Genomic DNA, 12,674 nt, shown 5'->3' with positions numbered 1-12,674 from the left:
CCTTTTCTTCCATTTTCCGTTGCAAGGCATCCAACTCAGCCCTGCACACATACTCGGTTTCTTCCAAACCGATGGCCTCCATTGGCTGCTGGCGTCTCTGTTTCCAGCCTGCCATGCTCTCTTGGTGAGCCTTTTGCTGAGCTGCAAAGCTCCGCTGAAAATCCGCATTTGCCTGCTGTTGAGCTGCATTTGCTTGCTGTTGAGCTGCATTTGATATAATCAGATGTTTCAACATCTCCTCCATTTTGAGTTTACTTTTCATCTGAGCACACTGCGTCTCCATAGCAGTTTCATCAGTGTTGCTAGGGACAACAACCTTCCTCTTTAGTAGACTCTCTTTAGGCATGGATGGGGCTGGTTCAGACGGCAACATCCCCTCCATCCAAAGAATCCGGTCTCTCATTTCATCTATCTTTGCATTTTTCAGGCGTTTGGACCGCCCCATCTTCAATAACTCCACAAACAAATTTTTCACAGTCCAGCAAACAATTTTCAGACCACTGTCTCTTCAACACATGTAGTTTTTCTCTCTCTTGCAGGATCTCTTTTCCTGCGCACACAGTTTGTGCAGTCACTTGCACCAGACACAACAAAGTTCATCAAAAAATTTTGAGACCCCTGTCTCTTTAAAACACTTTTTTTTTTTTTTTTTTCTGTCAGGATCTTCTCTCCTGCACACATAGATTGTGCAATCTCATGCACCAGACAAAGTTCATCAAACATTTGCACTTCCTTGCAGGGATCTTGCTGCTTCTGCCCACTGCATACCTCCACCATATGTAAGGGATTAGCTCGGTGGCGGGTGTGGATGACCCCTTGGGGGGTGCGTTTTCCCAGAGAGGTAGCCGACAAGTGCTTGCAAACAAACAGTGTGGTTTATTAAATGGTGTTTTCTTCACCAGGCTGTATGCAGCAAAACATCCAAAATAAAATAAAACAGAAAATAAATCCTTGCCTCTGTGGGCGGCTACCTTCTCACAACTGGAACCTGCCTAAGTCTCTGTCTCCAACCTACCGTCGGGCAGACTTCCTTGTCCTCCAGCGGACACTCAATAGTCCTTTTATAATAGCTTCACAGGGCAACACAGTCCTTTGTTTCTTTCACAACAACAGTTCGTCTTCTCACCTTTGAGACGTATTCACCCTTGGTTACCGTCCCGGGCACACATCACTCCGGGGGGTCTTCTCCCAGGCCCACACATCCTGTCGGGAGGCACACGCTGACTGTCCTCCTGCTCCCAGCCCACATGGCTTCAGGACACAGCTTCTGGAGGCAGCAAACAATAGGACTTTCTCTGAACAAATTATAGAGCCTTAACTCCCTCATTCTGAACAGGTGAAGGCCTTTCAACTTCCTGCTGGCTAGCTCTGTAGCCAACACCCTAAATTAATTAATGGACTTTCTAAGCAGGTGGGAATGTGTCTCCTCTCAGTGACTACATTCCCAGATTTACCTGACTTCCTGTCACACTAGCTACAAGAAATGACCCTCTTCTGTGCTTGCCAACAAGGGTTTCTCCCCTAAGTACTAAGTCCTGTTTTGCTTGGGGATCAAATACTTACAGTTCTATTCAAAATTATTGAACCCCCACTGAAATTGATTGTTTTGGCCAGTTTGACATTGATTTTGATCATTCAGTCATCCTGCTTACAGTTAAATCAAAGAGGCACGTGTAGGTCAGACAAATATAACTTAACATTTATAATGAAATAACCACAAATGTCTTTTCTGTGCTCACATCATTATCAATTTTATTCAACCCCCAAGTGACATTCAATCTTAGTACTTAGTACAACATCCTTTTACAGTTATAACAGCTTTTAAACATGAAGCATAGCTTGACACAAGTGTCTTGCAGCGATCTACGGGTATCTTCGCCCATTCATCATGGGCAAAAGCCTCCAGTTCAGTCACATTCTTAGGCTTGTGCACTGCAACTGCTTTCTTTAAGTCTCACCAGAGGTTCTCAATCGGATTTAAGTCTGGTGACTGTGATGGCCACTCCAAAATGTTCCAGCCTTTAATCTGCAACCATGCTCTAGTGGACTTGGAGGTATGCTTGGGATCATTGTCCTGTTGAAAGGTCCAACGTCTCCCAAGCCTCAGGTTTGTGACGGACTGCATCACATTGTCATCCAATATCTCCTGGCACTGAAGAGAATTCATGGTACCTTGCACACACTGAAGCTTCCCTGTACCTGCAGAAGCAAAACAGCCCGAAAGCATGATTGACCCCCCGCCATGCTTCACAGTAAGCAAGGTGTTCTTTTCTTCATAGGCCTTGTTCTTCCTCCTCCAAACATAGCGTTGATCCATGGGCCCAAACAGTTCTAATTTTGTTTCATCAGTCCACAGAACACTATCCCAAAACTTCTGTGGTTTGTCCACATGACTTTTGGCATACTGCAGTTGACTCTTCTTATTCTTTGGAGACAGCAAGGGGGTGCGCCTGGGAGTTCTGGCATGGAGGCCTTCATTACGCAGTGTGCGCCATATTGTCTGAGCAGAAACTTCAGTACCCACATCTGACAAATCTTTTCTCAGTTCCTCAGAAGTCACACGGGGACTTTTCTCCACTCTACGCTTCAGGTAGCGCACAGCAGTCAAAGTCAGCATCTTCTTTCTGCCACGACCAGGTAGCGTTTCAACAGTGCCCTTTGCCTTGAATTTGCAAATGATGCTTCCTATGGTGTCTCTTGGTATGTTTAACATCTTTGCAATCTTCTTTTAGCCATTGCCCTTCCTGTGAAGAGTAATCACCTCTTCTCTTGTCTTCCTGGACCATTCTCTTGACTTCATCATGTTTGTAACCACACCAGTAAATGTCTAGAAGGAGCTGAGTATCACAGTCATTTTAAAGCTGCCTAATTGGTGCTTATTAGGCTTTATTGCTGCTCCCTGACATCCACAGGTGTTTTCAATACCTGATTGAAAACACTTCAATGAACCTCTGTTCTTCAGAGTGGTAGTCTTTAAGGGGTTGAATAATTGTGTCAATGAAGAATTCACAAAAGAAACATTTACTACTGTATTACAAAACCAATTGATGTCATTTTAGTTGCATATGGTTCTTTAAGAAGTCCTTGTAGGATTTCATTCTGAATACAATTACAAATGTACACTAAATTCCCTAAAACCCTTTACAGCATTGGGGGGGGGGGGGGGGGGGGTTGAATAATTTTGAATACAACTGTATTTTCCTCACTGAACTGCAACTCAATTTCTAACATTTGTCATTGTTTTTTTCTGGATTTTCAATTGATATTCTGTCTGTCATTAGGAATACACCTACGATAACATTTATAGACCCTTCATTTCTTTGTAAGTGGGCAAACTTACAAAATCTGCAGGGGATCAAATAATTTTTTTCCCCACTGTAATTGACCACATAATTCTGCCAAACACTTGATAAAGCAACGGCTAACATTTCTGTATTTAGTGATCACAGACTGGAATGAAAGGGACCTTAGGGGGGGTCATGAAAGTTTCCTTTTCAAAGAGAATGTACAGTATTGACTATATTTTCTTTCTTTGTTTAGGGTTAAAAAAAAATTAAATAAAATTGTTCATTTTTTAGCCCGCTAAAAAAATGAGGTATTGCATGTGAATGTTGCATATTTACTTTAGCTTTTCACCTGTTTTGTTCTTACAGGCAGATGACTTACAGGCAGATATGGGACAGTTGGTGATTACGGTAAAAAATACAGTGCAAAAATCATATAACACACATTACAGTGCATATTAACAAATGCTAAGGCTCTGTACAGAAAGGAATTGTTTTTACTTTAAATTTAGAAGATTATCATATTTGGCAGGCAAACCCCATTAGAGAACATTTACTACCGAACTCAGTCTAACTGTTTCAAAGAGCATCTAATTGACTGTAGAATTTTGCTAAAAACTTGTTAATGCAACGACTAGTATTTCTGTATTTAGTGATCATGGAATGAAGGAGAGCTTAAGGGTCATCATGAAAGCTTCCTTTTCAAAGAGAATGTACAGCATTGACTATAATTTCTTTCATGGCAGCATATGGAAGTCAGGTAGAGTGTGGGGCGGGGCAGATTTAGCAGGAATAGGACAGATTCAGCCTCCTCCGTCTTGTTTGTACACACTATACTGGGCACTGCCAATCGGATCGCCACTGCACAGTGCAACTTTCTTCCTCCTGGCCAGCAAGGGAGATGCAGTGAATTCAATGCTGCAGATAAATACAATGGACTACTCGGGTGTGTAGTGCGTGACAGGGCACAGTGGGTCCCCTTTTCCTCGTGCCAGTGTGCCCCACACACCTCTGCACACTAGTTACATAGTTAGTCAGGTTGAAAAAAGACCATCTGGCTCAACCAATTAAAAAAAAAAAGACAGTAATGAAAACCCAACCATACAATCCCATATACACAATCCTATGCCTGCAGTTGATCTAAAGGAAGGCGAAAAACCCCCAGCAAAGCATGATCCAAATTGCTACAGCAGGGGAAAAAAATTCCTACCTGATCCCCCGAGAGGCAATCAGATATTCCCTGGATCAACTTTACCTATAAATATTAGTACCCACTTATATTAAGTACACCCAAGAAAGAATCCAGGCCTTTTTTAAAGCAATCTAGTAAGCTGGCCAGAACCACCTCTGGAGGGAGTCTATTCCACATTTTTACAGCTTTTACAGTGAAGAAACCTTTCTGTATTTTTGGAGATTAAATCTTTTTTCCTCTAGACGTAAAGAGTACCCCCTTGTCCTCTGTGTTGACCTTAAAATGAACAACTCAACACCAAGTTCACTATATGGACCCCTTATGTATTTATACATGTTGATCATATCCCCCGTTAAACTCCTCTTCTCAAGAGAGAATAAATTCAGTTCCTCTAATCTTTTCTCATAGCTGTGCTCCTCCATGCCTCTTATCAGTTTGGTTGCCCTTCTCTGCACTTTCTCCAGTTCCCCGATATCCTTTTTAAGAACTGATGCCCAAAACTGAACTGCATATTCCAGATGAGGTCTTACTAATGATTTGTACAGGGTAATATCTCTCTTTCTGGAGTCCATGCCTATGTTAATATAAGAAAGGACTTTGCTTGCTTTGGAAACTGCAGCTTGGTATTGCATGCTATTATTAAGCTTATGATCTACCAGAACACCCAGATCCTTCTCCGCTATGGATTTCCCCAGTTCTACTCCACCTAGTATGTTTGATGCATGCATATTCTTCCCCCCCAGGTGCATAATTTTACATTTATCAAAATTAAACCTCATGGTGCCCAATGAAAAAGTGCATTGAGGTCAGCTTGTAAGTTGGAGACATCCTGTAAAGAAGTTTTTCCACTGCAAAGCTTGGTGTCATCTGCAAAGACTGAAATGTTACTTTAAATCCCAGACCCTATATCATTTATAAAGATATTAAAAAGTAAGGGTCCCAACACTGAACCTTGGGGTACACCTCTGATAACCTTAGACCATTCAGAGTAAGAATCGTTAACCACTACTCTCTGAATTCTATCTTTTAGCCAATTTTCTATCCATTTACAAACTGATCTTTCCAAGCCTGTAGACTTTACCTTACACATTAGCCGTGTGTGGGGAACTGTGTCAAACACTTTTGCAAAATCCAAGTATACTAAGTCCACAGCCACCCCTCTGTCCAAGGTTTTACTTTCCTCCTCATAAAAAGAAATCCGGTTTATTTGACAACTTCTGTCTTTCATAAATCCATGCTGTCTGTTGCTTAAAATGTTTTTTCCCGGCAAGAACTCATCTATGTGGTCTTTTATTAAACTCTCCAGTATCTTCCCAACTTTAGAAGTTAAACTAACAGGTCTATAGTTACTTGGCAAAGACTTTGATCCCTTTTTAAATATAGGCACCACATTGGCTTTGAAATTACAGCGCTCAATTCTTTTAGGAGGATGCGTGGGTGGATGCCATCTGGTCCAGGTGCTTTATCCAGCCTTATTCTGTCTAAATATTTCTGGACCATATCGCCTTTGAGCCATTGTGGATCATTTGGGGCTGTGTCAATACCATCCTCATTATGGTCATGAGCTCCCCCATGCTACTTTGTATACACAGAGCTGAAGAAAGTATTTAATGCATTTTCCTTCTTTTTGTCCCCAGTCATTCACTCCTGATCATTTTGTAAAGGGCCTACATGCTCAGACCTAACCTTTTTACTATTAATATATTTGAAGAATTTTTTAGGGTTTGTCCTACTATCTTTTGCAATCTGTCGTTCATTTTGAATTTGAATTTTGAATTTTTGCTTCCTTGATTTCCTTTTTTACATATTCTGTTATATTCTTTGTAACAATTAAACAATGATGGCGTTCCTTCATTTTTATATTTTTTAAAAGCTCTTTTATTTTTATTTATATCTTTTTTAACTTTGGTCGTAAGCCACATAGGTTTTATTTTTAGCCTTTTAAACTTATTACCCATGGGAATATACTTTGCAGTGAGTTTGCATTAAGTCTTTTCTGTTCTGTGCCAATTTTCCCTCCCAGTCTAAATCCTAAAAGCCCTCATCCTTGGAAAATTTGCTCTCTTACAGTTAAGTGTTTTTGTATTTCCTGTATGTGTTTTTGCTTACAGCTAACATTAAATGAAATCATTTTATGGTCACTGCTGCCCAGATGTTCTTTTATATGAACATTATTAATAAGCTCTGCATGGTTTGACATTACCAGGTCCAACAGAGCATCATTTCTAGTGGGGGCCTCAATAAACTGCACCATAAAATTGTCTTGTAAGAGGTTTATAAATGTTTGCCCTTTAACTGTTCCAGCAGTGCCATTACTCCAGTCAATGTCTGGGTAGTTAAAATCCCCCATTATTAACACTGTCCCAGCCCTTGCAGCCCTTTCTATCTGTCCCAGGAGCTGAGTCTCCACCTCCTCATTAATACTGGGAGGTCTATAACAAACTCCAATGAAAATCTTTGTCTTACGCACACCCATGTACAGTTCAACCCATACTGCTTCAGACTCAGCACACTCTCCATCAACTAGGTCCTCTTTCACACTCACTTTGAGATCACTTCTCGCATAGAGACAGACACCACCACCCCTCCGTTTTACCCTGTCTTTCTGAAAGAGAGCATAGCCAGGAATATTAATAGCCCAGTCATGTGAAGAATGAAGCCAAGATTCAGCAATACCAATTAAACCAGAGCTTCCAACTCATCTATTTTGCTTGGCAGACTTCTGGCATTGGTGAACAAACACTTTAATTCATTGTCACATTTTGCACACTTATTTTGCATACTTGTAATTTTGGTACAAATGGTACCATTTCCAATGGTTGTTTGTAACATGGGAACCTTCTTATCCTCTGCCATAACTCTCCCCCCATCTTTCTCCGTTCCACCCACCAATAGGGGCTGACCCCTGTCTGACCTGTCTGACCCATAATATTCTAATTCACCCCCCCCCCTCAATCCTAGTTTAAAAACTCCTCCAGCCTTCCCATAAACCTCTCCCCTAGCACAAAAAACACCCTTCCATTTATGTGCAAACCATCTTTAGCATATAGGTTGCACCCCAATGAAAAGTGAGCCCAGTGCTCTAAAAATCCAAATCCCTCCTTCTAACACCAAGTCTTTAGCCATGCATTCAGCTCTCTAATCTCCCCCTGTCTTTCCTGTGTTGCGCATGGCACAGGCAATATTTCAGAGAATATCACCTTGGAGGTCCTTCCCTTCAACTTGCAGCCTAGTTCATTAAATTTGTTCTTAAGGAGCCTCCACCTTCCATATATTCTGTCATTGGTTCCAATGTGGTCCAAGACAGCTGGGTCATGCAAAGCCCCTTCCAGCTCCTCCCAAATGCTTTTTTAACCAGCTAAATTTGAAGTATTGTGTGCAAATTTAGCTTTTCACCTGTTTTGTTTCTACAGGCAGATGACTTACAGGCAGAAGACTTACAAGCAGATATGGGACAATTGGTTATTACGGTAAAAAATACAGTGTAAAAACCATATAACACACATTACAGTTCATATTAACAAACCTTAAATCTTGAAGATTATCATATTTGGCAGGCAAACCCTATTAGGGAACATTTACTACAGAGCTCAGTCTATCTGTTTCTAAGAGCATCTAATTGACCACAGAATTCTGCTAAATACTTGTTAAAACAATGGCTAATATTTCTGTGTTTAGTGGCCACAGACTGGAATGAAAGGGAGCTTAGGGGGCATCATGAAAGCTTCCTTTTGAAAGAGAATGTACAACAACAACATTGACTACATTTTCTTTGTTTAGGGTTAAAAAAATAAAATTAAAATGCTTATTTTTTTGCCAGCTAAATATTATGTATTGCATGTGAATGTCGCATAATTACTTTTAGCTTTTCACCTGTTTTGTTCTTACAGGCAGATGACTTACAGGCAGATATGGGACAGTTGCTGAATACGGTAAAAATACAGTGTAAAAATCATATAACACAGATTACAGTGCATATTAACAAATGCTAAGGCTCTGTTTACAGAGAGGGTTTTTTTTTTTTAACCTTAAAGTGGTTGTAAAGCCTAAACATGTTTTACCTTAATGCATTCCTTGCATTATGGTAAAAATGTTTTGGTGTCAGCATCCCCCTCAAAAATGTTTAGGTCTCTCCTCTCACCCCCCCTTTTACTTACCTGAGCCCTCGTTTGATCCTGCGCCATGCACATTTGCAGCGCTTCTCTCACTTCCGGGTCTCGCTGGCTTTGCTGAGGAATCATTGGCTCCCAGTGCTATCAATTGAAACCCATGACAAGGGAGTGGTGGGTGGTGCCAAGTCCCACTGCCTGTGTCCATGGACACAGCAGCAAGGTTTGGGAGCAACCACGCATGAGTGCCCCCATGGGAAGCCGCATGGGAGGCAGAGGGGAGGGGCCAGGAGCGCCAACAGGGGAACGGAAAACAGGAGGTTTGCGGCTGCTCTGTGCAATTTCATTATTTTGCAATATTTTATTATATCTATCTGACAACACTGAAGAAATTACACTTTGTTACAATAGTAATGAGTGTACAGCTTGTATAACAGTGTAAATTTACTGTCCCCTCAAAATAACTCAACACACAGCCATTAATGTCTAAACCACTGCCAACAAAAGTGAGTACAACCCAAAGTAAACATGTCTAAATTGGGCCCAATTAGCCATTTTTCCTCTCCGGTGTCATGTGACTCGTTAGGGTTACAAGGTCCCAGGTGTGAATGGGGAGTAGGTGTGTTAAATTTGGTGCTAACGCTCTCACTCTCATACTGGTCCCTGGAAGTTCAACATAGCACCTCATGGCAAATAACTCTCTGAGGATCTGAAAAAAAAATGATTGCTTTACATAAAGATAGCCTAGGCTATAAGAAGATTGGCAAGATCCTGAAACTGAGCTGCAGCATGATGGCCAAGACCATACAGTGGTTTAAAAGGACAGGTTCTACTCAGAACAGGCCTCGCCATGGTCGATATATAAATTTGAGTGTACAGGCTCTGCGTCATATCCAGAGGTTGTCTTTGGGAAATAGACATATGAGTGCTGCCAGCATTGCTGCAGAGGTTGAAGGGTAAGGGGTCAGCCTGTCAGTGCTCAGACCATACGCCACACACTGCATCAAATTGGTCTGCATGTCTGTCGTCCCAGAAGGAAGCCTCTTCTAAAGATGATGCACAAGAAAGCCCAAAAAACAGTTTGCTGAAGACAAGCAGACTAATGACTTGGATTACTGTAACCATGTCCTGTGGTCTGATGAGACCAACATAAACTTATTTGATTCAGATGGTGTCAAGCGTGTGTGGCGGCAACCAGATGAGGAGTACAAAGACAAGTGTGTCTTGCCTACAATCAAGCATGGTGGTGGGAGTGTCATGGTCTGGGGCTGCATTAATGCTGCAGGCACTGGGGAGCTACAGTTCATTGAGGGAACCATGAATGCCAACATGACATATTAAAGCAGAGCATGTTCCCCGTCCTTTGGAGACTGGGCTGCAGAGCAGCATTCCATCATGATAACGACTCCAAACACACCTCCAAGACGACCACTGCCTTGCTAAAGAAGCTGAGGGTAAAGGTGATGGACTGGCCAAGCATGTCTCCAGACCTAAACCATATTGAGCATCTGTGGGGCATCCTCAAATGGAAGGTGGAGGAGCGCAAGGTCTCTAACATCCACCAGCTCCAAGATGCCATCCTGGAGGAGTGGAAGAGGACTCCAGTGGCAACCTGTGAAGCTCTGGTGAACTCGATGTCTAAGAGGGTTAAGGCAGTGCTGGAAAATAATGGTGGCCGCACAAAATATTGACACTTTGGGCCCAATTTGGAAATTTTCACTTAGGGGTGTACTCACTTTTGTTCCCAGCGGTTTAGACAATAATGGCTGCGTGCTGAGTTATTTTGAGGGGACGGCAAATTTACACTGTTAAACAAGCTGTACACTCACTACTTTACATTGTAGCAAAGTGTCATTTCTTCAGTGTTGTCACATGAAAATATAAAATAAAATATTTACAAAAATGTGAGGGGTGTACACACTTTTGTGAGATACTGTGTGTGTATATGTGTATATATATATATATATATATATATATATATATATATATAATTTATTTTTTCTTCAATACATTCTCATTAAGCTGACTTTGAGTTCTTTATGTATTCTGTTTCTATTTGATGCTCAGTTGGTTTCCATGTTATCTTACTTTATGCTTCAACATTACAGGTGTGCTGCCCGATCTTTTCTGGTGTGGGTCTTTATTTGTGCTGAGTAAGGTTCTGATTTAAGGATTTTAAGTGCATTCACATATCTTTTAGATTCATATTTGGAGTACTATTACTTAAATTGGTATTTAAATGCACTAAAATGCATGTTCAACGCACAATAATGAATATAAAAGATATGAAAATGTGCCTAAAATGCATGTGCAAATACCTGCTTTTTAAAATGAAAAGGTATGAATGGGCCCATTTTTGAGATTGTTAGAAATCTTTACATTTATTCATATATACTTTTGGAATGACATTGGGGTGCAAATCCAGTGTTTTTGTTTGTGCTGTGTTGCAATAACATGGAATAAAAACAGAATGCATAAAGAACTCAAAGTCAGCTTAATGAGAATGTATTGAAGAAAAAAAAAAAAAAATATATATATATATATATACTGTATATTATATATATATATATATATATATATATATATATATATATATATATATATATATATATATATATATAGTGCCTTGCAAAAGTATTCGGCCCCCTTGAACTTTGCGACCTTTTGCCACATTTCAGGCTTCAAACATAAAGATATAAAACTGTAATTTTTTGTGAAGAATCAACAACAAGTGGGACACAATCATGAAGTGGAACGAAAATGTATTGGATATTTCAAACTTTGTTAACAAATAAAAAACTGAAAAATTGGGCGTGCAAAATTATTCAGCCCCTTTACTTTCAGTGCAGCAAACTCTCTCCAGAAGTTCAGTGAGGATCTCTGAATGATCCAATGTTGACCTAAATGACTAATGATGATAAATAGAATCCACCTGTGTGTAATCAAGTCTCTGTATAAATGCACCTGCACTGTGATAGTCTCAGAGGTCCGTTTAAAGCGCAGAGAGCATCATGAAGAACAAGGAACACACCAGGCAGGTCAGAGATACTGTTGTGGAGAAGTTTAAAGCTGGATTTGGATACAAAAAGATTTTTTAAGCTTTAAACATCCCAAGGAGCACTGTGCAAGCGATAATATTGAAATGGAAGGAGTATCAGACCACTGCAAATCTACGAAGACCTGGCCGTCCCTCTAATCTTTCAGCTCATACAAGGAGAAGACTGATCAGAGATGCAGCTAAGAGGCCCATGGTCACTCTGGATGAACTGCAGAGATCTACAGCTGAGGTGGGAGACTCTGTCCATAGGACAACAATCAGTCGTATACTGCACAAATCTGGCCTTTATGGAAGAGTGGCAAGAAGAAAGCCATTTCTTAAAGATATCCATAAAAAGTGTTGTTTAAAGTTTGCCACAAGCCAACTGGGAGACACTCCAAACATGTGGAAGAAGGTGCTCTGGTCAGATGAAACCAAAATCAAACTTTTTGGCAACAATGCAAAACGTTCTGTTTGGCGTAAAAGCAACACAGCTCATCACCCTGAAGACACCATCCCCACTGTCAAACATGGTGGTGGCAGCATCATGGCTTGGGCCTCCTTTTCTTCAGCAGGGACAGGGAAAATGGTTAAAATTGATGGGAAGATGGATGGAGCCAAATACAGGACCATTCTGGAAGAAAACCTGATGGAGTCTGCAAAATACCTGAGACTGGGATGGAGATTTGTCTTCCAACAAGACAATGATCCAAAACATAAAGCAAAATCTAAAATGGAATGGTTTACAAATAAACATATCCAGGTGTTAGAATGGCCAAGTCAAAGTCCAGACCTGAATCCAATCGAGAATCTGTGGAAAGAACTGAAAGCTGCTGTTCACAAACGCTCTCCATCCAACCTCACTGAGCTCGAGCTGTTTTGCAAGGAGGAATGGGCAAAAATTTCAGTCTCTCGATGTGCAAAACTGATAGAGACATACCCCAAGCGACTTACAGCTGTAATCGCAGCAAAAGGTGGCGCTACAAAGTATTAACTTAAGGGGGCTGAACAATTTTGCACGCCCAATTTTCCAGTTTTTTATTTGTTAAAAA

The 12,674-nt window shown here is 40.8% G+C and overlaps 1 protein-coding gene across 1 annotated transcript in view; it reads left to right on the top strand.

Annotated features, from left to right (window-relative positions):
* The window catches only part of LOC309548977 (apolipoprotein L6-like), a 125,631-nt gene that overhangs the window by 56,839 nt on the left and 56,118 nt on the right, over positions 1-12,674 (top strand). The window contains 3 exon segments of the mRNA XM_082248912.1: positions 3,654-3,695; positions 7,905-7,946; positions 8,367-8,408. Of these exon segments, the coding sequence (XP_082105038.1) occupies positions 3,654-3,695; positions 7,905-7,946; positions 8,367-8,408 (126 nt within the window).

This window comes from Pelophylax lessonae (genome assembly GCF_965119305.1).
Source record: "Pelophylax lessonae genome assembly, chromosome: 3".
Classification (NCBI taxonomy): Eukaryota; Metazoa; Chordata; class Amphibia; order Anura; family Ranidae; genus Pelophylax; species Pelophylax lessonae.
Note: the sequence above shows the minus strand (reverse complement) of the source record. Positions and strands in the feature narration are given on the sequence as shown.